The following is a 25,289-nucleotide window of genomic DNA, read 5'->3' as shown; positions in this document are numbered from 1 at the left end:
GGGCTGACCCTGCTTAGCTTCCGAGATCTGATTAGATCGGGCTAGCCTGGACCATCCATGTCAGAGCAAAACTGATGTAACAAATGTATAAAGGAAAGCCCAGTGAAGTATTTTGGCTTCATAGATGATCAAATTGCAACCAGTACTGGGACCTTTTGCTGAAAGGAATGGCTTTGTTTTCCTTGATTGCTGCCTTATTTTCCTGCTACTACTGTCAGGGGCATATTCTGCATGTAAATGAAATTAAAAACAGAAGACATGGAACATCTCTCACTACGACCAGCCAAAATTACAAGACATTGCACAAGCCTTTTTGCTCTCCAGAACTCTTCATCAATTTGAATGGTTAAAAAACCCAGTGAGAGGTAGGCTATGGTATTGAGATAGAAGTGTCAATATCAATTATTGGTTTTTATATTTTGAAGAGGATGGCATCCATGTCTGCTTCTGCTGAGCATGCTGAGGGTACAACTTGATATTAGCCAGCCAAAACGTGTTTCCATTGAAACCACCAAAGCATCATACGCAGAATGCAGACAGTTGTCAGAGCTTTACCCTGATCCCACACACGTTGGATAATGCACTTCCAATCCTCTTTAGAGATCATTTGGAACTGAATTTTTCGAGTGTGAAACAAAAAATCCACTTCCAAACAATAGCTAAAGTGCATTGAAAGTGCATTATCCAATGTGTGCGGAATCAGCCCCAGCAACATTCTTACATCACTTCACGATGTACAGGAAATGACATCATTGCCCAGAAACAAATTGGGAGCCAGTGTAGATGGAACAAGACTGGAGTGATATATATAAAGTATATTGGACACCATAGCATCTTTTTAGTAAAGGTTTAAGCACAGTGTCTGTTGGTGGTGTGATTCGCAAGATGCATCTCTTGAACAAATGCTTTGTACATGTTCAGTCATTCAGCCCTTTGGGGAGGAAGTTATACGTCATACTAATTTTGTGTTACGAAACTCATTTATTTTTGAAAATATTAATGTACTTGCCTGTCTCTTGGAATCTAAATGATGGTCAACCGAAATAGACACTCCTCCATATCCAGGGCTTTTTTTCAGTGGGAACGCAGTGGAATGGAGTTCCGGCACCTCTTGAAAAAATTCGGCAATAATGCGTGAAAATAATAGTATTTCAAAGAATCCTGTGTGTTTCTTCCTCATTTCCCTCTTGAGAGTTCCGCCACCTCTTTTCCCAGAAAAAAAACCCAGTCCATATCCTTAGAGTTGCTAAAAGACTTATACTTCAAAATTGGAAAGGCAAAAGCCCACTTCCTGTAAATCACTAGACTGAAGGCCTTATAAACTTATCAACATTTGAACGTATCACGTATAGAAGGCAATTGCATATGGACTTCTTTTCAGATCTTTGGAAATCTTTTATAGATATACCTATGGGACTTTATGTTTGCCACTATGGAAAAGCTACAACTGGGAGAAAGATTCGTCAGAGCAATCAAGGAAATCTATAGAGACCAGACTGCAGCAATCGTAGTGAATGATGAATTGACCAAGAAATTGACGATTAGTAAAGGAACAAGACAAGGTTGCCCGTTATCTCCATTGTTGTTCATTTTAGTATTGGAGATTCTGATGATACAAATTCGACAAGATGAGGAAATACGAGGAATAAAAATAAAGGACTATTCATATAAGGTCAGAGCATTTGCAGACGACATAATGTTAATTGTAGAAGACCCACTGGAGACAATCATCAGAGACTCTAAACAATTTGAAAAATGGCAGAGGAAAATATCAGATTTTGTTTGGGCAGGCAAGAAGCCTCGAGTGAAAGTAAAAGTTTTACAAGATGCAAAGGAGAGAGGCGGAATGCAACTGCCCAATCTGAGACTTTACCATGATGCAATCTGCCTAGTTTGGCTAAAAGAGTGGATGACATTAAAGAATAAGAAACTATTAGCCCTAGAGGGATATAAAAAAATTTTTGGATGGCACGCATACCTATGGCATGACAAAGTAAAGGTCAACTCGATGTTCCTGCATCATTTTGTAAGGAGAAGTCTATTTACAATCTGGAAGAAGTATAGAACTTACCTACAAGAAGGAACCCCCTTGTGGGTGGTTCCATATGAGGTGATAGATCCGAGAGCTGTGGATAATGAACAACAATGTTTAACGTACAAAGAAATAACTAAGATTGAAGTATCTAAACTTAGAATAAAGACGCAAGAGGAACTATCACCTAACTATGATTGGTTTCAGTATAGACAGATTAGAGACTTATACAACTCAGACTTTGCAAAAGGGGGCATACGAACAGAGAACTCGGAACTAGAGCAGACCCTTCTTAAAGAAGACAAGAAAAGAATATCCAAGGTATACCAAGTATTGCTGAAATGGTATACTGAGGATGAGATAGTTAAAACACAGATGGTGAAATGGGCTATAAATTTCAATAAAGAAATAACAATGGAGGCATGGGAATACTTGTGGAAAACTACAATGAAGACAACGACATGTATCAATATTAAAGAGAACATTTTCAAAATGATCTATCGTTGGTACATGACACCAAAGAAGATTGCGCTAGGGAACTTGAATACTTCTAATAAATGCTGGAAATGTAAGAAACATGAGGGCTCCCTCTATCATATGTGGTGGTCGTGTGAGGTAGCTAGGCAGTTCTGGGGGGAAATAATAAGAGAAATGAGTGAAATTTTACAGTTTCAAATAAATAAGAACCCAGAACTCCTGCTGCTAAACTTGGGAATGGAGGGAATTCCAGCCCATCATAGGACGTTGATTTTTTATATGACTGCAGCAGCTAGACTTTTGTATGCGCAGAAATGGAAAGTACAAGAAGTACCAACTATTGAAGATTGGATCTACAAATTGCTGTATATGGCTGAAATGGACAAGATGACAAGAAAACTGAGAGATCTGGACTCAGGGCAGTTCAACACAGACTGGGAGAAGCTGAAACAATACCTGGAGAAGAAATGGGAGGTGGGAGGAAAACTGTGGCAATTTGAGAACTACTGAAATATAATAAAAGTATAAAAGAGAGGGGTGACTTTACCGGGGGAGGAAGAGAAATGTGAATTTATAAGCAGTTAGATTAATTGATTGAGATATATATAGATATGTATAGGTCAACTGATAGAGAATAATTAATGATAAGGTTTAAACATGAGGATTGACTAACTAACAATATTTTCTTTCTTTGACAAGATTTATATGCACCAAACTGAATGTATAGAAGAGTTAAATTGATTGAGTATCTGAGGAGTTATGTAGAATTACCATAAAAAGTTGAAATGAGTAATATATAGAGAACAAATCAAATTGTTTGATTTAAATGTGGGAAATTTTTATGGTTTATGATGTATAGGTTTATATAGAATTATTCAAAATTGGAAAATGGGATAAATTGTTTATCTAAAGACGTATAGTTTGGGTGTATAATAAGTAAAGGAGTTAAAGATGTACTGCTTAATATAATGGAGAATGTATATCTGTTTTAGACAGAGGAATTTAATAGAAGTAAGGGAAAAGGGACAGAGGGTGGGAAAGCTGTTGGAAGTCAACAAAAGGGGGGGAAAGGGAGGGGGTTAGAAACGAAAAATTAGGGGAAAATTGATTGTAATGTAAAAATAAAAATGTTCTAACCCAATAAAAAATTTTTCAAAAAAAAAAAAAAACATTTGAACGTATCACGTATAGAAGGCAATTGCATATGGACTTCTTTTCAGATCTTTGGAAATCTTTTATAGATATACCTATGTATAGATTTGCTAATAGTGTTTTGGTACTCAGCACTGTTTTCTCCCTGCCCCGCCTCCCGGTTTTTTCCTTCATTTTTTGCAGTAATAAAATAATTAAAATGTTGAAATATTTTTTAAAAGACTGGAGTGATACGATCCCCATGACCCACTTCAGTCAGCATTCTGGCCGCTGCATCCTGTACCAAGTGTAACTTCCAGACAATATTCAAGGGCAGCCCCCCATCCACATATATAAATTGTGTTAAATGAAAATAAGCAATTGAGTTCCTCATGAAGACCCCTTATCAACATTGTAGTAAAAGGACGGTTTGTTAGCTAGACTTAGAAACTCTTTCTTCTCCACACAGTCAGCATTATTTGGGAACAGAAGATGCACATATCCTGAAAGAACACAGAAAACATACATCCTCGAAATGTGCAACTGGAAATGGATGATAGTTTTTAAGAGAGCTGAAAGTGCTTTCAAGGAAGTGCTTCCCATTTTATCCTCACAACAACCCTGTGAGATAGGTTAGGCTTAATTAACCATGGTTACAGTATAATCCTGCCCTTCCCAGGATGGCTCAAGCTTGCTTGATCTCATCAGACTTCAGAAGCATGAATGGGAAATCAGCAAGGAAGTCCACAGCTGGTACATAAAAGTAGGCAATGGTTAGAGCATTGGACTAGAATCTGGGAGACAGGTCCACACTTGGGCCAGGCACACACTCACAGGCTAATGTACCTCACAGGGTTGTTGTGAAGATAAAATGTACACAAGGATAACAATGTACTCATATATACTACTTGTGCTTCATGTTGTCTAATGTCAGTCCTAGAACTGATCATGTTTTGTTTTAGCAATTCTTCAACCCCGTATTGGATCCTTGCTAATACTATGTCTTTGTAAACTTATATTCATTTACTCTATGACATTGTTTATGGAAATGTCCTTGACATGGTATGGAAATGCCTGCCCTTATCCTTGCTACTAATTGTACTAATCTCACACTATGTAATCTGCCTTGAGTCTCAGTGAGAAAAGTGGGCTATAAATGACATAAATAAATAAATAAATCTAGAGAAAAGTGGGGTATAAGTATTTACATAAATGATCACGTGATTTTGGTGACATCTGAACTGAGCGACTGTCTTACATAATTAAGACAAAAACTCTGTACTTTTGTTCTCAGAAAAGTGGGATGTACCCTGTTTAATTAATAAATAATATTAATAAATGCATAGTTAATTGCATGCATAATTATTATAAAACATTTTGAAGAAACAAAGAGCAGCTAAAGCTGATTTTTAAAAGCTTACATTAAAAAGAATTTCAGTCCTTGTTCTGAGATGGAAAATACTGCTCAGGGCAGTATACTACCCTGAGGTAGGGTTGCCAACTCTGGACTGGGGAATCCCTGGAAATGAGGGAGATGGAGCCAGGGGAGGGAAGAATTTGGGGAAGGGAGGGACCTCAGAGGAGTATAAAGCCATAGTGTCCACCCTACAAAGCAGCCATTTTCTCCAGGGAAACCGATCTCTGTAGTCTGAAGATCAGTTGCAATTTGGGGAGATCTCCAGATCCCACCCAGAATCTGTCAACCCGACCCTGACCTGTTAGCAAAAGGGTGGCATACAATAAAAAAAATAATGAAATCTCATTGAATTCAGTGAGATTTAAGCAGCCTAACCACACAGGATTGCAGCTCTGCTAAAAAACACAATTGCTGCCCTTTGACTCTGTCCTTTGCCCCAACCAGGCTGAAAAACTGTCTCAGGTGATATTCTTTGATCTCAGGGAAACTAGGAAGGCCTCTCCAACTCCTGTGCTGAGTGGGAGTGAGTGTGTTAAATGGGGTCATGAGTCAGGGTTCGCCTATGGCACTGGATTGCTCTAATTGACTCCAGAAACTAGGTGTTTGTATTGACTTTTGTGATCTTTTCCTTTCCTAATGAACAGGTTCATCCAGAAGCCCTACGGTCTCGCTGAAAAATCTGCTTTCCCTCACCTCATGGGTCGTCTCTCTTCTTTGTATCAACTTGCGAGAGGCATATTTATCTTTTCCAAACACATCTGGGGCTTTGAAAAAACTAGAGGTTACAGAAATAAAGACAGAGCTGCATTAATCATTACATCAACAGTGAAATCCTAAGCAGAGTTACACCAGTCTAAGCCCATTGAGTAACTCTGCTTAAAATTTCACTGTTAGGGTAAAGCCACATGGGCCCAAGGAAAGCTTCACGGTCTACATTTTTTGTGGGGGGAGCAAACATAGATTAATCAGAGGAAAGAAATCAGTTTCGCTGCTTTGTATCTCATACTTAAGGAAAACTCAGCAATTGCATGGACAATGAAGGTAGCTGAACACAAGTGAAGCTGAATTGGCCCTGCTCAGACTGGTGGCAGCTGTCCAGGGTCTTGGGCCGAGGTCTTCCACTTCACCTAGTTCTTTCCACAGGGGATGTCAAAGACTGGACCTGGGACCTTCTGTATGCAAAGTAGAGAATCTTCCACTAAACCACAGCCCTTCCAAGAAGAAAGTTAGGAGCCAGCAAGCAGAAGGTGTAAGAGGAAGCGGTCAACTAATTAATTTTTATCCCGTCCTTCTTTCAAGGAGCTCAGAGTACCCACCTTTATCTTCACAACAACCCTGTGAGGTTGATTAGGATGTGAAAGAGACAGACCCAAGTTCACCCAACAAGCATCATGACAGATTGAGGGATCTGAACCTGGAACGTCTAAATCCTAGTATTATGCTTTAGTTCCTGCGGCCCCCTGGCTTCCCTAAGCTTGGTTTCCAAATGGGGGATGGGTATATTGAGAGGAGCCAATGTGATCCATGGGGGGGGGCAGAGGGGTGTAAAAGGAAAGAAATCCGAGACGCTTACTTAGACCTCATACATCAAAGTTCTCTTCATACAGTCTGTCTGTGCCAACCAATATACAGCTCAGCCTTCAGGGCAAACTGGGATGTTAAAAAGGCCCAGGAGCAAGACAGGTTGACTGGCCCCGTGGTGCTCCCTGCCAATGCCACAAGGGCCAATCAGCCCTGCAGTACTGGCAGAGCTAGTGAGGCTTGGCCCTTGTTCCTGGCTGCCAGCGGCCTCCAGGGCAGTGGCCCACCCGGACCTTTCCCTGTACATTAATTGGCCAGTCTGCCCCAGTCAGCCTTACTATACTTGAGTGTTTGGCATGTCTTTGGAAAAAATGAGTGTTCCTTAAAATAAGGGACACTTGAGAGGATCTACCACTTGGTTAGTTGTGCCCCAGGGTCCTCCAGGTGGACAACCAGGTTCCAAGTCTGAGGTTTGGCCAATGAAACAAAGTCAGAGTGCTGATGTGGTGGGTGTCCTGGTTAGAGTGTTGCACTACGGCCTCGGAGACCCAGGTTCAAATCCCCACTCAGCCAGAAAACTTGCTGAGCGACTTTGGGCCTACCACATAGGGTTGTTGTAAGGATAAATTTGAGGAATGGAAAAGTCATGTACTTTGCCCTGAGCTCCTTGTAGGACCAGGAGTTTCTTTAAAAATGTAGTAAATAAATAAGAGAGAGCTTCAGGACAGATGAGCAGCATTTGATCAGTAAAGGGACAGCCACAGTGGACTATGTACTCTCTGTTGCTGTAAGTATGATCCTACTGGGTACTTTCTATGTTGTTTAATATGTTAGTGCTTTTGCTACGTTTCAGCATTTCTTTAGCTCTGTTTTGGATTTCTGCGGTTTAAAATCTTTGCATTTATAGAGCCCAATTATATTGTTTGTGAGGGAAGGTGGCATGGTATACCCCGATCTCATCAAATATCGGAAGCTAAGCAGGGTTGGTACTTGGATGGGAAACTACTAAGGAAGGGTTTGCAGAGGAAGGCAATGGCAACCCCTGGCTAGGGTTGCCGTAAGTCGGTTGTGACTTGATGGCACATACACACATTACATTGCTTATGGAAAAGTCCTTTAAATGGATCGTACTAACTCACACTGTATAATCCGCCTTGAGTCTCAGTGGGAAAGGCTTTTTACTCAGATAGGAGGACTATACTGTAAGGGAGTGCTGTCAAGAGATCCATCAGTAAAGGGACAGGACAGGGAACTAATCAGTAAAGGGATAAGGAATGACCATAGACTTCACTACTATTGCTGTAAACATTAAGGGATCATAAACTTCACTGCTATTGCTATAAGTATGATCCTGCTGGGTAGTTCCCATGTTGTTTAATATGTCAGTCATGGAATTGCTTATGCTCTGTTTCCACATTTTAAAATCTTTTAAATTGCATCTATATACCCATTACATATTTATTGAAATTTCTTTGATATTGACGGTACTGACTCAGCCCTGTAGTCCGCCTTGAGAATCACTGAGAAAGGTGGACTATAAAGGATGTCAATAAAATAAATATAAATAAAATTTTAAAATGACGTAAATAAATTTTGTAAAAAAATCAAAGTGCGGGGGAAAAACGTAGTTATACAGCCAGTTGGGCGAAGGCAGGGCGGGAAGCTACCTACCCAGAGGTCCTGCCGTGGCTTTGGATGCTAAAGTAGGGTTGCCAGCTCCAAGTTAGGAAATTCCTGGAGATCTGGGGGGTGAAACCTGGAGAAACCTGGAGAAAGTGGGGTTTGGGGAGCGAAAAGACCTTGGCATGACATAGAGTCCACCCCCAAAGTACCCGTTTTCTCCAGGTGAACTGATCTCTGTGGCCTGGAGACCGATTGTAATTCCGGGAGATCTCCAGCCACTACCTGGGGGCTGGCAACGGTATGCTAAAGCAATGTATAAAAGAATGGCTGCGGGAGACTGGAATAGAATCGCGCCCGGGCGGCGAGAGGCGGGGCGGCGATGGCACAGCCCGGGCGTTGCCCTCTGGATTGGCTTGCGCGGTGGAGGGGGAATACGGGGAAAGGCAGCGTGGCCTAAGGGGTGGGGAGCCTCGCCGCCCAGAGGGTGGGCTCCGGGGAGAGGGAGAGAGGCGAGACGGGGGCGGCGTGAGCGCCCACGTTACCTGCGCGCCGCCCAGCCCAGTCCCGGCCCGCCCGCCTGCTCCTCGGCCGCGAGCGCCGCCGCCAGAGCGCGGAGAGGCTGGGCCGAACGAGGCCGAGCCGGGCGAGAGCCGAACCTTCCCTCGCGCGCCTCCCCGCCCGGCTGCCGCGGCCATGGGCGACAACATCCCCCTGCAGCCGGTACGGCAGAAGAAGCGGATGGACCACAAGCACCGCGGCGGGTAAGCAGCGCCGAGCCCCCGCCCTCTCCATGGGCTGCTCAGCCCCGGGGCTTCCTCGCTCGCCCGCCTTCCCCGCCTGTCTGGGGGAGACGCGGAGCCCGGCCCTGGCGTCGGCCAGCCGGGGCTCGCTCGCCCCGGAGCCGGCGGATTGCCCGATCGCCGACGCCTGGGTTTTCCGCGCCGGCGGCAAAGGGCTCCCGGATTCCGCCAGTCCGCGCGCCCGACCTTCCCGGATCTCCCCCACCCCTTTCGCGGGCAATGTTTGCCTTTCTGCTTTTCAGTCCGGCACGGCTCCGGGCGGGTGGAGGGAGCGTCCTGGATACGGCCCTTTCCCAGTGGGCGTTATGGGAATCAATAGATTCCCCTCATCCCTTCCCAAATCAGTTGAGCCCCCTGAGGGAGGGAGGCCTCTTTATCCCTGTGGATTTAAGGGGCGCATGGATGGATCCACCGCAGCCCCTTCCCCTTTGTGGGAAGCGTGTGTGGCTGTGGCTGTGGCTGTGGGGAGCTGACAGGTTGCTCCTGACGCCATTGTAGTGGCACGCCCAGGCACTGGCTGCCATTCCAGGCTGGGGAACCTGGACGGGAAGAGGAAGGCGGGCAGGGCCAGCGTTCTCATAGCCGACCACGGTGCCCAGGGCAGGAGGAGAGCCTGGAGGCATCTCTCGCCTTCCCTGGCGGCCTCTGACCAAAACACTGGAGCTGCTTAGAGAGAGAAAGAGCGGAGGACCCCTGGCAGCGAGAGATCCCAACCCACCTTCCCTGCCTCTGTTGGGAACTACCAGCTCTGCCATCCATGGCCTTTGATGGTTAGGATTGGAGTTTAGTGGCATCTTAGAGCTTTGGTTTTGAGGGTCTAAGCTTCTGACAGTCAACGCTCCCTTCTTCAGATACTTTGATGGTTGGAAACCTGGTGTCAGTGGGGAGGGCCTTTTAGAAAGCATTCTTGTGCTGGTGTCACATCTGAACTGGTCGTCCATGTGGATTTATCCGGAATGATCTCTGCAGTGATTAATTTCTGGAAGGGGGAGAGGAGAGAGGTGCAGGGACGAAAGCCCTGCCTAGAAGGCCGTGGCCTAGAAAGCCCCGTCTCTAGCTTTTCCAGGTTACGGCCTAGAGATTTAGTCAGCTTCTTTAACATTTCTGATGAAGCCAGATATGTAAAACAACTGTGGCTTCTGGAACCCGGTTATTTTGTGAGCCTTTTGTTTGCCTCCCTTTCTTGCTTGTTGTGTAGCTCAGCTGCTGCCCTGCTTGTTTTAGCACCTCAGAGGAGTAGCCAGATTAGTCTTTCAGCAAAAAATAAACAGGTAACCGCATAGCTGGTGATGGGTCTGTGTTTTTCTTGGTTAGATATGTATTTTACATGATTGCAATTTGTCCTGCATTTCATGGTGCCATGGATTGTTTTGTCTTTCATGTATGTGTGTGATGTGCCGTCAAGGCGCTTCCAATTTATGGCAACCTTATGAACAAAAGACTTCTAAAACATCCTATCATTAACTACCTTGCTCAGAAAATGTCTGCAGAGTTAAGAATCCACTTGGCACATCTGAAGAAGCGGGCTCTAGCCCACAAAAGCTTATGCTGGAAGAAAAAATTATTTACATATTTGTTTACATTATTTATAGTCCACCTTTCTCACAGAGACTCAAGGCAGATTACATAGTGAAGTTCAATAAAACCAGCAGCTGGGGCATTCAACAAACAGTACAATAAAGTATAAAGTGGAAAATGCTTCTTTTAGATTTGGAGACAATAAACACACAAGTGTGGAAGGAAAGCTGATTTATTATGAATAAGTACAAAACAGAGAATAGATAAAGAGCAAATTTAATGCTTTCACTTCTGTACTGCTGTTGGGAACTCCTGCAGATGACAACAGGTGGACTCTTGGTTTGGGCTGGTTGCATGGTGCAGTCTGCAGTTCGGCCAGAGCTGAAGTTCTGCTGCGTAGGGGTTCTCTGAGACTTATATAGATGCTAAGTTGCATACATAGTTACACTTGGCACTTGTTTTCCCTAACTGTCTATAGAAAGAGATGATGTATTCAAGGCCAACTGATAAGCAGTATGTCTGGCAAGAGTCCAAGATAAAGAGTGTTTCCCTAAACTCTCATACCAAGGGTCTAATCTAAATGACCTCACTCCTAAACGTCATAACATGGCACCATGATTAGACAGACAGTATACTCTACAATTCCTATCCCTTTATAGAAGCATCTTTTTGAACCATTTCAACACAGGCCTATTCCCTGTGTATGAAAGCCCTCCTGGATAATTTGGTTTTGCACCGTTCGTGGAAAGCCACGAGAGTGGGAGCTTTCCTGACCTCTTCCTGAAGGCTGTTCCATAAGGGGGGGGGGCTGCTACAGAGATTGTGCATTTATGGGCAGCTGTTGATTTTGCCTCATTGCAAAGTGGTAGCTGCAGAAGGCCTTGTTCAGATGAGCAAAACTGCTGAGGTGGAGCATAGAGAAAGAGACACTGCTGTAGATATGAGAGACCAATGCCATGAAGGTCTTTGTATGTGATGACCAAAACCTTGAATTGAGCCTGATAACTGGCAACTAATAGAGGGACTGCAAAATAGGAGTAGCATGCAAGCTCTTCCTAACTCCTGATAATAATCAAGCTGCTGCATTGTGCACCTACTGCAACCTCCAAGTTGACTTTGAGGGGAGACCTATGTAGAGTGCATTACAGTAGGCCGTGGCAAGAGATAGGGGGCCATCTTTCAGGCTAAACTGAGTTTGCAGAAGGCATTTTTGCAACTACATTAACTTACTCCTCCAGTGGCAGCTCTGGGTCCAGTATAGCCCCTAGGCTCTTAACTGAGTCTACAAGGGTCAGCTGAACCCTATTTAAAGTTGGGAGCACAGTGCCATTCAAGATCTCTGCTTTCCCAACCCTCAGTACCTCTTTCTTGTCTGGATTCAGTTTCCATTGTTCATTTTCAGCCAGCTGACCACAGCTGGCAGGCAGAAATTTAAAACTTATAGCATCACCAAGGGATTTGGATACAAAGCTAGTTGTCATCTGCATATTGATGATGTCCAAGCACATAGCTATGAATGATTTCTCCTAAAGAAAATGTTGTTATTCTTTAGATGCTATGAGATTCCTGTTTATTTCAGTCCAAAATGGGTGCAAGCTGTATTTCTGGAGTAAAGAATGAAATACACACTATATCTCCTATGAGGCACCCCTTTCCTTAAGTTGCCTTGTGAAATATGCTTCAAATTTATGTTTTCCAGAGTAAAGGATGGGAGAGTTCGTGGTCAGGAGGAAGATTTAAGTCTTCCCATGCCCATAGCTGCTGGTCTTGGAAATGCTTTCCCGGGCTATTTTTCCCCCTTCCAGTGAGATTTATTTCTGTCCTCAGATTCCTGCTAGTGGATTGAGGAGGCATTTGTAGGGAAAATTTTGTTGTGACGGAAGTGAGCAGCAGTGCTTCACTCTCTAGTGGGACGAGAGTTATAGCTAGAAAACTTTAAATGTATGCAGATTGGGCTGCTTTGTATGTTCTAGAAGTATCCTAACAGAATTTGGCTCATCACTTGTTGAAGACAATGTTGGACTTAATTTTGACTGGACAGTTTACAGGGATTTGTTCATAGCATAGTCTTATCACCAAAGAAATATTAAAGAAATATTAAATTGTAGAAACTGTAGCTGAATTAGGTTGTTAGATTACTTTCTTGGATTTATATCAGCATCTCCTCAGACTATGACTTGGAACAGACCTTTATAACATGTATTTAGAAAATTCCTGGGCTGCCTCTTACAAAAGAAATCAAAATGTAATCAAAACATAAAATCATAAAAAGTTATCAACAATTAAAAGCCCAGCATTAAAAACACAGCCAGAGCATAAAAACATCATAAAACAGTGAGGAGCTTAAAAGGAGTCTCATAAAACAGATCAACTGGAAGGATATTATTAAAATGGTGTGTTAAAAATCAACTTCTTAGTTAAAAGCCTTAATAAAAAGAAACATTTTGGCCTGGTGCTGAAAATGGAGTAGTGTCAGTGCCTCAAGGGGAAGGGCACTGTACAGATAAGGTTCCTCTGCTGAAAAAACCTTTCTTTAGTGGCCACCTGCCTCACTTCTAGAGGCATGGTCACAGAGGCAAGGCCTCGTGAGAATAGGATTGCCAGGCCCAGCCTGGCAACCAGTGGAAGACTGGGCTAGGGCAGGTATAAGGGGGTTGGCCATCAGGCAATAGTGTGACATCACTTCTGCATCACTTGGAAGTGATGTCATACCTCGCTATTAATTACTGAAATTCCTAGAGAGGTGTGATGTAACTTCCTGGTTTTCCTGGAAGTGACATCACACTGTTGACTGATGGCTATTAATTTTTTTCCTTCTGTTACCACTATGAGCAGCAGTGGGAAACAGCAGCTGGAGGTGGTGAATCCCCTCTGTGGCAACCCTCTGTGAAGAAAATCTTAGCTGGCCGGCTGGACAATATGGGAGGAGGCAGACCTTCACATTGTAACCTGCTAAGCCAAATGGCCCTTCTGCGAAGCATAGGAGATCTTCTGAACCTTTGCTGAGTTATGTTTGGCTTGATGCGGCTTATAAACTCTGCAGGCCAAACTTGGTGCAAATGGCTGTAGCAGTGGCTACAGAACCCAACTCTTGGTTACGGGCCCTGATTCAGAAATCACCCATCCCTTTGTTTGCATTTGTGCTGCCATGTTTTCAGCATTTTGCTTGTACAGGCTGTCCTCAAGTCAGGCTGCCAGAAGTCTAAATGAGTTTCCATAAAAGTTTCCAAGACCCAAACCATGGTCTGCAAATCACTTTTATCGGCAGAGATGCTAAATGAATAATGCACGCACAAAGCATGATGGCCACATTTTTTTTCAGGAGGGAGAGAAATAGCTTAGTCCTGGAGCACAGTCCCAGGTCCAGCTTTTGGCATCTCCAGTGATTGGGTAGAGAAAGGCCTCTTCCTGAGCGGGTAGTACTGAGTGAGATGGATCCAAAGCCTGACTCATGTATGTTCGACCAGGCCTGTATAACCTGTGTCGGAGTGACTGTGGCTCAGTAACAGAACATCTGTTTTGCCTGCAGAAGGTCCCAGATTCAAAAGGATCAGCTAGCAGGTGATGTGAAAGAGCCAATCTAAGCAGACAACATAGACCTTGATAGACCTGTGGTCTGACACAATATAATCAGCTTCAAATGTTTATATGCAAGGAGATGCTTGTTGGAGTGGGAGTTGTGGCTCCTTGGTAGGACATCTGTTTTGCATACTGAAGGTTCCAAGTCCAGTCCCCAGCATCTTTGTTAAAAGAATCAGGTAACAGATGATGTGAAAGACCTTCCTTACCTGAGACTCTGGAGAGTCGCTGCCGGTCAGAACAGACAGACAAGATGGACCAATGGCCTGACTCAGAATAGGGCAGTTTCATAAGTTCATCTCGCCCACTGATATGATGTGCTGTTTAGCAGCCATATATCATAGCTTGCAGGGAGCTTGAGAGCATTGCGTTTTTGTAGTCCTGGAAACCTAAAAACACAGGAGCTCCATCAGTCTCCTAGCTGGCTGACGTACATGACTAGCGGGGCCATGTTTGTTGTGCATGTTGTATTGACCCATATTGTAGCTCAAGTGACAAAAAAAACCCCCTAAGCAGCCCCTTGAACACATAACACATTATGGTGGCCGTGGAGCTGGTTAGGTGACAGCAATCGAAACATCAGATGCTAAACATGGTCAAGTGTCCCCCTTTCCAAGACATGTGGGCAGACATAAAAGCAACTTCATTGTTGTGGAATATTTATTTATTTGTGTTCTTTATAGTCCACCATTCTCACCGAGACTTAAGGGGGATTACATAATGTAACTTAGTATGATCAATAGAACGAGGAATCCCATACGTAAGATGATTCACATTCTGTGTCTGAGCTTGGCTTACTCTTTAAGGGGTTCTACAGTTACTGCTGGAGTTTCATTGGCATTACTGTGACGCCTGCCTTGTTAGTAATGCTTGCAGCAATTATCCCAATCTAACCTTAGCTCGAGAGCTCTGTTAGAGGCCAGAGGCTCACTTTGCTCAACCGGGTTACAGAAGTGGCATTTCCTATAACCATCCGGAGCTGTCAACAGCCCAGAGCTAAGTTGTTAGACTGGTTGTAGCAATAGTGCCTCCCCCCTCCTTTACAATACACATTTCTAGTCTTTAGGGATTTTATTTTTAGCCAGTTTGCATTCAGAAAATGAGTTTGGCTCATTATGATTTCCAAGGCGAGCATCAATGTGGTGTTATTCATGGTGGTGGTTGTTTTTTTGCATTCAACTTGAAAATATGAATGCATGTCCAAGAGAGCAAGCCTAAGCAGGTCTACTCAGAAGTAGGCCCATTTTATAAAGTATAGCTTACTCTCAGGAAAGTATTCTTGGGATTGTGGCTCAAGTGTCCAGCCAGATGTAATGTGGGTAGAGCCCCCACTGAATTCCAGCCCCTCCTAACACAGAGAAGACATGCTTTGCATAAGAAGGGCTTCAAGATTAATTTTGGCTGTAAGTTGTTTTATTTACTCCAGTTTTAGCCTACGTTTCTTGCTGAGACTCAAGGCAGAATGCAAAATAGAAAAAAAAACTATTGGGCAGCATAAGGCACTGAATAAACAATGTAGTAGCACTGAGATTAGAGACCTGGACTTCTTCCAAACCAGCGTGATTTTCTGTGGTTGTCTAGATAATGGTGCAATTCTGTGTGAAATCACCCTTGCAATGGAGATTCCAGACAGCCTAGAGCAATGCATTTTCTCTCTAATTTTACCTCTGGTTGCCCTTGCACACTTAATGTGCATTCCACCCCCAACCCCATGTTCACACATTACCCTCAGGGTTTTCTACCCATCCTGTTTTAATTTTTTAAAATTTTTGATGTGCATGGGTAATGCTGCATGGCAATACTGTGATATCTTTAAAAAAAAACTTTTTAAAAATCTCCAGTGATTCCCCCCAAAGGCAGACCAAACAGAACAAACATGTTCGGATCAGGCATCTGATGAAGAGAACTTGATTCTCGAAAGCTTATGCTACAATAAAATAAAATTGGTTAGTCTTAAAGGTGCTACTGGACTCTTTTTGATTTTGCAAACTGTGAGTGATTCTCTTCGGTTTTGTTTAAAAACACACACACACCAGCATGAGTGATGCTTGATAAGAATAACACAATACCCTTTTTTAAAAAGTTTTAAAACTCCAGATATTTGCAGTGGTCACCGCCCTCCTCCCTAAAAGGCAGGCTGAGCTATGGGCGATTCTCTCTTTTAAAAATCTAGACACCCTGGATAGGAATAATGCAATATCTTTACGACCTTTTTAAATAAAAAAAAAATCCTCCTACTCCCTTGTGTCTAAAAGGCAGGCAATCCTCTTCTGTTATGTTAATTTCTGCAGGGGTCTGGCCCCCTTGCAGTCATCAACAAATGAATAGAGTAAGTGACTAATTTGATAGCATATTACCCATGAAAAACTGGGTTTTTACAAGTTTAAAATAAAGCAGGTTTTTTGTGGATGGAACAGGCTGTGTACAAATAGAGGAAGCTGTCATACGGAAACAAAAAAATGTACCAGTTGGATGGCTGAAAAGTGGGAAATCCTTGGTGTGCCAGCAGACTTTGAAATAGGGTTGCCAACTCCAGATTGGGAAATTCCTGGAGATTTGGGAGGGTGGAGCTTGGAGAGAGTAGGGTTTGGGGAGAGGAGGGACCTCAGTTGGGTATAATGCCATAGAGTCCACCTTTCAAGGCCGTCATTTTCTCCAGGGGAACGGATCACCACCTGGAGATCAGTTGTAAGTCAGGGAGATCTCCAGTCATCACCTGGAGATTGGCAACCATACTTAGAAAACAGTGCACAAATGGAACCTGCCTAAGGCACGACATACCCTAATGCATAAAGAACAGCAAAATGTTGTGAAGTGAAATACCTCAGACAAATCCTTGCAGGTCTCCCATCATGCAGCTGGGCCTGGCTCAGCCAGTACCATGCTACTGGGCTATGGGCAGAGGCTGCCTGGGGTAGAAGAGGGAAAGGTGAAGACATGGGGACAAACAAAGGTGGGTGGGAAGGAGAAAAGGAAGCAGGAAAAGGACAGAGGCTATGGGGGCAAGGAAGAGAAAGAGGACATGGTGGGAGAGGGGAACATGAGATGCCCCTTGCAAGTCCTTGCAAGTCCCCCACATGTTAATATATCTAATTCTCAACATGACCAAAACTGTGGATACTTAAATGCAGAGATTGGAGCAATGAACAGACAATACATATCCTTCTACAAATGTGCAGAAAATTCTGAAATCATTAAAAAAATGGGGTCCCAAATGATGGCAGTTTTAGGAAATGATTGCCCTCAGCTGGACCCCATTAAAAATGTGAACTACAACAACCTTCAAGATCTTAGCCTTCCTAAGGCCATCAGTTAAGGCCATGTGTCTGTCCCATATCCCAGCCTGCAGCCAGACTGAAAGGGGTCTAGGGCAGATAAGTTATCCAGGAAGACTAAGGTTGTTCTGCTACTGGTTTCAGTCATCTTTCCCTGGAAGGGCAAATTTGATACTGAGTGATAATTGGCTTCATCATTCTTCAGTAGCAAATAACAGACAGATGACCATGTGTTTTAGAGACCAAGGAAAGGTGCCCTGAGTCTGTAATTGATTTATAATGGCCATCAGTTACTCATTGATGTGATCTTTGCATGATTTCAGTAACCAGGATTGACAAGGATCTGGTGTACGAGTGGTGGGTTTTGCAGATCCAAGGAGCCTTTCAGCATCCATTGTGGTAACTGGATCACAGTGATCCATAAATGGACTAGATGGTGTGCTGTGAATTTCTAGTGTCTCAGTTTTACTACAGCTAGTATCCAGATATATCTGAGCATATATGAGAGATTTCCTCACCAAAATTGTTTTTTGCAAAAAGTGTAACAACTAATCATCAATTCCTTGGAACTTGAACCCAGTTCAAGTACTTTAAAGTTAGTTCTTTAAAGTATTTCAATGCTTGGTGACTCTGAAGTCTGAGTACTTCAGAGTCACCAAGCATTGAAATACTTTAAAGAACTAACCTGGGTGCATACGAGCCAATTTGTGCATGCCATACTTCCACGTATGTATTTGTTATGTTCATTTATTTAATTTCTTTTTTATACCGCCCTTCCTGTAAGGATGATGACAAAAACAACAATAACAACATTCGATTTATGTACCCCCTTTCAGGACAACTTAATGCCCACTCAGAGCAGTTTACAGTGTGTTATTATTATCCTCATGACAATCGCCCTGTGAGGTGGGTGGGGCTGAGAGAGCTCCAAGAGAGCTGTGTCTGAGCCCAGGTCACCCAGCTGGCTTCAAGCGGAGGAGTGGGGAATCAAACCCAGTTCTCCGGATTAGAGTCCTGCTGCTCTTAACCACTACACCAAACTGGGTAGTATATAGTGTTTTTCCCTCCTCCATGTTTTCCTTAGAAAAAGCTTGTGAGGTAAAGTAGACTGAGAGCTAAGCTACAAGTGATGCCTTACACAGGTTGGACACTTGTCAGCTTCCCTCAAGTTTTGATGGGAAATGTAGGCATCCTGGTCTTGCAGCTGTAATGGAGAGCCAAGCTGTAAAACCAGGATGCCTACATTTCCCATCAAAACTTGAGGTAAGCAGACAAGTGTCCAACCTGTGTAAGGCGTCACTTGTAGCTTGGCTCTGAGAGAGAACGCTTGGTACAAGGTCTCCCAGTGAGCTTCACAGCTGAGTGGGAATTTGAACGTGGGTCTCTCAGATTCTAGTCCAAGACTCTTTAAACACTCCATGATGGCCACCTTATCCGTACAGCCAACATCCTAAAGGAGCCATCTGCATTCCCCCAAATAACTTCCAGAAGTCCTTATTTACCCCACTACGATCAGTATAAGCAGCTGAGAGGCAGAAAGCTGGTAGTGTTTGGATGTGTGACACCAAGCTTCCAATTCTAGTTCAACTGATGGGTGTAATCTATCAGGTACTTTCAAGTTCCATTTATTTCAACAGCACAGAGTTCACTGAAAACTATGAGACTTAAATAAATGTGCTTCATTCTGGCTGGATCAAATACCGCCTCTTGTCCTGACCTATTAGTAAAGATAAAATAAGGTGACCTAATGTAAGCCACCCTGAGCTCCTCAGCAAAAAGGCAAGATGTAATATAAAATTGGAATTGATTCTTCTCGTTGGATAGAGGCATCCTGGGAAGGAATAGAAAGGGCCCCATACTAGTAGCATTTACACAGAGAAAAATAGAACTACATGAGTCTGATTCTGGTTTTAAGGTTTTGCACAGGTGGTTGTTACCTGCTGTCTTGTAACTGCATGGAGGGGGAAATGAGCTGTATCTTTAATAAACTTTAATGGGATATTATTTACCAGGTGATGCTATGTACCTCAATGCCATGAATATATTTAGCTGTACATTCTCTGTTAAAGTGACAGGATATTTTTCTCCAGGCCTCTGGGCAATGCTACCTTCTCGGTTAGTGCTAGAGTCAGAAGAAGAGGAAGTTCCTCTTTAAAAAGCATGTCTCTTACTCTTGTTTGTATCTGGGATTTTCCATGATGGGCAGTGTCAGGGCATCTGTTTTGCATGTAGATGGTCCCAGGTTCAGTCCCCAGAACTCCAGTGAAAAGGAGAAGGTAGTGGGTGATATTAAAGACCTCTGCCTGGTAACCTGAAGACCTGCTGCCAGTCGGAGTAGGCAGTGCTGACCTTAATAAACAAATGGTCTGACTCAGCAGAAGGTGTGTGCAGGATTTCACCCTGGCACATTTATAACATGAGGAGTTGAGAGTGGTAAAACTGGGTGCACTGGATGTTTGGTTCTCAAAGACAGCCACGTATAGATGTGCAATGCCTCAGCAAGAGCTGAACTGGAGCAAAGTGCCCGGAGAGTCTGCTGTATTGAAGTACCCATTTGAATATTGCTGGAGGAAACTCTGGGCTGCCCAGCCAGGGCCAAGCATCCCATAAAGCACAACAGAAATTAAGTAATCGGATGGCGATGCTAAATCACGACCGGGAAACAAGTTGGTAATTTTGGCCTTGCACTTTGGAACACAGAAACAAATTAAAAAGGGCAGATAGGGTAGAGTGATTGAAAATGGATGAGAGCGATATTGTTCTGCTGGCTTCAGTTCTGGAGACATAATGCTTTTAATCATCAAAGGAGATGAGCTGATGGAGATGCTGGACGGGGGCATCATGAACTCATTAATTTGAACGGTGCCGGGGACGGGGGAAGGATGTAGCCATCAAGTCACAACAGACTTATGGTGACGCCATCATGGAGTTTACAAGGGAGCCAGTTTGGTGTAGTGGTTAAGAACGTGGGACTCTAATCTGGAGAGCCGGGTTTGATTCCCCACTCCTCCACTTGAAGCCAGCTGGGTGACCTTTGGCTAGTCACAGCTCTCTAGAGCTCTCTCAGCCCCACCCACCTCACAGGGTGTTTTGTTGTGGGGCTAATAACAACATACTTTGTAAATCACTCTGAGTGGGCATTAAGTTGACCTGAAGGGCGGTATATAAATTGGTTGTTGTTGTTGTTGTTATAAGGCACAAAAGATGCAGAGATGGTTTGCCATTGCCTTCCTCCCCGTAGCAACTCCTGTCTTCCTTGATGGCCTCCCGCTCAATATTAACCATGGCTGGCCCAGCTTAGCTTTCTAGCTCTGACAAGACAGGGCTAGCCTGTGCTACATAGGCTACTGGTGTCATGGGGGGAGAGAGGAAATTCCCCAATTCTTAGCCAAAGAGAAATGACAAGGGCAATGTTCCATAAAAGCACTTGCTGGCTTATTGCGATCGAGGAGGTTTTTTTTAACCCAGGCAAATGCCTTTGCTGTCTTGGACTGAGCAGCTCCAGCTGCAGGAAACCTGAGGGCTTCAGGTGCTCCCCCTTGCTTCCACGTGGGAAGGATGGGCACCTGGCATAGGAATGTCTTACAAAGGGGGCAGAAGCTGGTGTGCCTTTGCCTTGCCTTGCCTTCTGATGCTCACCATTCCTTGTCTTTCAGGGCTGGGTGGGACACCACCTTCCTTTCCCCGCCTTCATCCATTGCACACCACCCATTATCAGGAGAATGCTTCTTGCCTATGCTAACAGTGCAGTTTTAAGCAGAGTTAGACCATTCTGAAATCAATGGACTTAGAAAGATGTAACTGCTCTTAGGATTCCACTGTTAAGTGTTGCCTAAGTTGGTGGGAATTTAGCCAGGTGCTTCAGTAGAGTGTGGTCTGCACTTCTAGAGTAATTCTGGCACACACAGGAAAACTCCACTTGCAAATTTTATCACCACCTATCACTTAAAATGGCAGCTTGCTCATCCTCTTGCAGAAACCATTTAACATTTGGGAATTTGCTTGGATGGAAGCTCTGAGGTCAGCAGCACAAGGCTGCCAATTGGTGGGAGACTTACTAGTGATGTAATGTCATTGCTGGCAACATGCTGATGTCACTTCCAGGTGTACAGGAAGTGACATCAGTGCATCGGGGCACTGCTTGTTCCCCCCATTTCCTTCCTGCCTGCCAATTAAGTAGCAGGAAAGGCCTGCTGGCGGCAGGGAATCTCTTGCTACCAGTGTGAACGTGGTACACTTGAGAAGTTTCCATGAGAGGAAGGGAAATTTAGCACTTAGTAAATGTAAGTAAACGTCTGAACACCAGAGTTGGCGGGCAACTGCAAGGGGAGGAATTGGACTCTGGGCCCTGCTTGTAGAGTTTTCAGGGGCGTCTAGTTGCTTGCTGTGTGCTAGATTATATGGACCATTGTGCAGGTGCTCTTATGTTCACTATAGAATAAATTTAGTGAGAAAAACAGTGGGGAAACATGCCATTCAAAGAGCTTAATTTGCTAAATTTCTGTACATCTTCCTGCTGTGAAAGGCATAGGAGCAGGCTAGTGAAAAAGGTGGCATCCCCAAACCTGTTTGTACCTAGAATACATTTTTAATTTTAGAAAATGTAGGCATCTCAGTTAAGCAGAATAAAACAACTCCCCACCTATTACGTCTTTTAAACTTAAGATGACATAATATACCCAGCAAGTGGCAAAAAGTATTGCCCCAGGAGGAGAAAAAATCCGTCATGCCTAATCATATTTACAAGAGTGTAGCTTCCCCTCCCGTGAACCATTTGTTAATGTTTTGATTTCATAACTATAGAAGATGTCTAAAGCTATGAACATTATGGCTGTGGGGCTCCAAGTACTGTTTGTTGCCACATCGGTTCATTTCGCTGGGGATTGAGCAGGAAACCTCATTCTGCCTTTTTCATTGAGCTCCCTGGCAGGAAAGCCCCAAACTAAGATGAACATAAGTCTTGCAGCACCTTAAAGGGTGACATTTTATTTCAGCATACGGTTTTGTGGACTAGAGTGAAAATCTGGAAGAAAAGTAGAAACAGTCAAGAAAAAAAGTTGGAGGGGGGGGTCTGTTTTTAACCCCAAGGACTCTGCCTCCCTATTTTTTCCAGTGGAAAATTGGGAATTCTGGGTGAGCCCTGAAAAAAAAACCCTATGATTCCCCCCCTTCTTTTTGGAATATGTGAAATGCTTTTTAAGGCAAAGTTTTATTCACTTAAAATGTATAGTATGAAAGAGTCTGAGGACTTTGTTTTCAATTTTTTTCCATTGGAAAAACTGGGAAATTTGGGGGAGCACTGAAAAAAACTTGGTAAGAGATTCCCCCCCTTGAAATGAGTGAAATGCTTTTAAAAATAAAGTTTTACTCATTAATTTTCTTTTGAAATGAGTGAAATGAGCTAAGGTGGCATAGGGTGCAGCAGTTCGCTGCTCCGTCTCTCTCACTTTAGTATTGGCCATGTTTGCATAGGAGTCTTTTCACTTTTGTCCGTTTCCTGGTTTGCATAGGAATGAATTAGTGGGAGGAGAAGTTTCTTGAAAACTGGCAAACCTTTGTTGACTATTGGAATAAAATTAAACCTAATGAGCACATGAAAATGGAGATTTTGAAATATATGTGAAGTAAGGTTATTGGTGTAATGGTTGATTAATCTCCTGAATGAGCAGGAGACAGCTTATCTGTCCCATTATCTGTATAAGTATCTGAGAAGAGGGGGTGGGTGGGGATGTATTAGTTTTAAACTGATAATACAATGTTGTATCCAAACTTACCAACAAATAAAGGAGAGAGGAGTTGTTTTAAAAAAGGAGTGCATTAAAGGGAGGAGCCGGGATTGCTGGCTTTTTTAACACACTCAGAGCCTTGCTACAAGTGACATTTTACACGTGAAGGATAAAGGATCATTGTCGCAAGTCTTTCTGGGAACTGAAGTTCCTCTCCCCCACCGCTTTTCCTTCTGTTCCTTCCCCTCGCTGCCTGAAGAGACAGAGAAAGCCTAGGGTAACATCAGCTTTTGCAAATCGTCTTGCTGGGGGTGGGGGTGGGGAATGCTCTGGAGAAAGCTGAGAAAGTTGCAGCTGCCTGCCCCAAAGATCACTGAGAGCAGGCTTGTGAATGGAGGAACGATTTGCAAAAGTTGCTGTTGCCGCAGGCTTTCTCTCGCAGCGAGGGGAAGGAACGAAAGGAAAAGCGGTGGGGGAGAGGAACTTCAGTTCCCAGAAAGACTTGTGAAAATGATCCTTTATCCTTCACGTGTAAAATGTCACTTGTAGCAAGGCTCTCAGTTCACAGTTAGGCGCTTCTAGGAACTGGTTGCCTGTAAACCAACTCTCTTGTACTGTTGCTCTCTGTGCTCCCATTGTTACGCTGAATGAACAATGTGAAAGCACAAATCCATTATGTTCTTCTGCAAGCTATGTGTATCTCCCTACAGCAATTTCTAGGGGGGTGTTTGATGCTTTACAGCTTGTTCTGTTGCTAATTTATCAAAGTGGACATATTGTATCTGTAAAAATGAAATGTGTGGCTTAAACAGTTACCGTTTAACATTCCTGAATTGTGCAGCTCACTTTTGTACAATGTTTCCTTTCTAAAGGTAAAAAGATAACTGGGACCAGCCTGCTCCAGTGCTGTATCTGGCAGCAACCGCGTAAATGTGTTTTTACAAACCAGGCCTGAGCATATTTCCTTGGAAGTGAGTTCTGTTGATTTATATAGCATTTACTTCCAAGGAAGTGTGCCTAAAATATCTGATCTAGGAGTCATTTCACACATTTCATTTTATAGGTGTACGGTTAAGATTCGTTCAAATAGAATTATCTAATAATGTAATCTGGATGCAGAGCATATGTGTATCATGGATGTCCATATACAGGTCTGGATGCAGCTCCCTGGTGAGTGCATACTTGGTGGCAAACTTGTACCGGCTGTCATGTAATGGGTGAAATGGTGCTTCGGCAGTAAACAAGTGAAAGAACTCTGTCCATAACATCAGTTTTATTAGTGCTGGAGGACAGTTGAAGAAAACCCTGTTAGTCTCCTGCAGGAAAACAACCTGTGATGATAACCTTTCATGAACAAGAGTCTCCTCTGTCAATTATGTGCACATGGGTTCAGGGTCGGGTTGCCAACAGGTCTGAAGAAACATGGCCTCCCCTTTTAATAGAGGCTTAATGTGTGGAAATGGGCAGATGAAGTTTTCTGTGGCATGGAGGCAAATAACATTGCCTGATAAAATCTCGTTCAGGCACTATTTTTTGTCAAGCAATTTGCAAGCCTAGTTGGGGATGGGCAGAATTCTGTAAACAATAGGATCGTAACACTATGAAATGCAAAGGGTAGTAGTAGGCCTATGACTTTGTTAATACCAAAATTCCTCAAGATAAGAAAAGGAGGACCCATTCACAACAGCAACTCTCTTTGTCTCTATATTATACTAATTTAACACTAGGGATGCAGTACCTGGGAAAAGACGTCCCATCCCTTTAATAGAGGATTATTTACCAGGCCATGTTATTTTCCTCCAGGCATAAAACGCTTCAGCTGCCCATTTCCAATTAAGTCTGTTAAAGGGACAGGACATTTTTTTCTCCAGGCCTAGCAACTGTGTTTAACAAATCAACTGAGAAAAGAGCTCCCAGTCCTGATTAAGTCCAAATGGAAAAGAATCAGATTTGCTGATAATTTCTGATTGAACAGCTTCAGGCAAATGGCCAGTATGGAAAGGCTTAAGCACCCCCCACCCCCACACTAGTTCTGTAGTTTAAGAATCCAGCCTCCTCTGGATACCTTTCCTTGAGAGGGAGAAGCAACCACCACAGAACTAAATGGGGCAACTAGGGTTGCCAAACTCCAGGTGGTGGCTGGGGATCTCCAAGCCACCGAGGTCAATTTTCCTGGAGAAAATGGCTGCC

General features: G+C 43.6%; 1 protein-coding gene across 1 annotated transcript in view; it reads left to right on the top strand.

Annotated features, from left to right (window-relative positions):
* The first annotated feature begins 8,738 nt into the window (after positions 1–8,738).
* The window catches only part of ATP9A (ATPase phospholipid transporting 9A (putative)), a 129,860-nt gene continuing 113,309 nt past the window's right edge, over positions 8,739–25,289 (top strand). Inside the window, exon 1 of the mRNA XM_054981182.1 lies at positions 8,739–8,962. Coding sequence (XP_054837157.1) covers positions 8,895–8,962 — 68 coding nt within the window. The 5' untranslated portion in view covers positions 8,739–8,894. The remainder of the gene's footprint in view (positions 8,963–25,289) is intronic.

Source organism: Eublepharis macularius, chromosome 5, assembly GCF_028583425.1.
Source record: "Eublepharis macularius isolate TG4126 chromosome 5, MPM_Emac_v1.0, whole genome shotgun sequence".
NCBI classification, from domain to species: Eukaryota; Metazoa; Chordata; class Lepidosauria; order Squamata; family Eublepharidae; genus Eublepharis; species Eublepharis macularius.
This window is presented reverse-complemented; position numbering and strand designations above follow the sequence as displayed.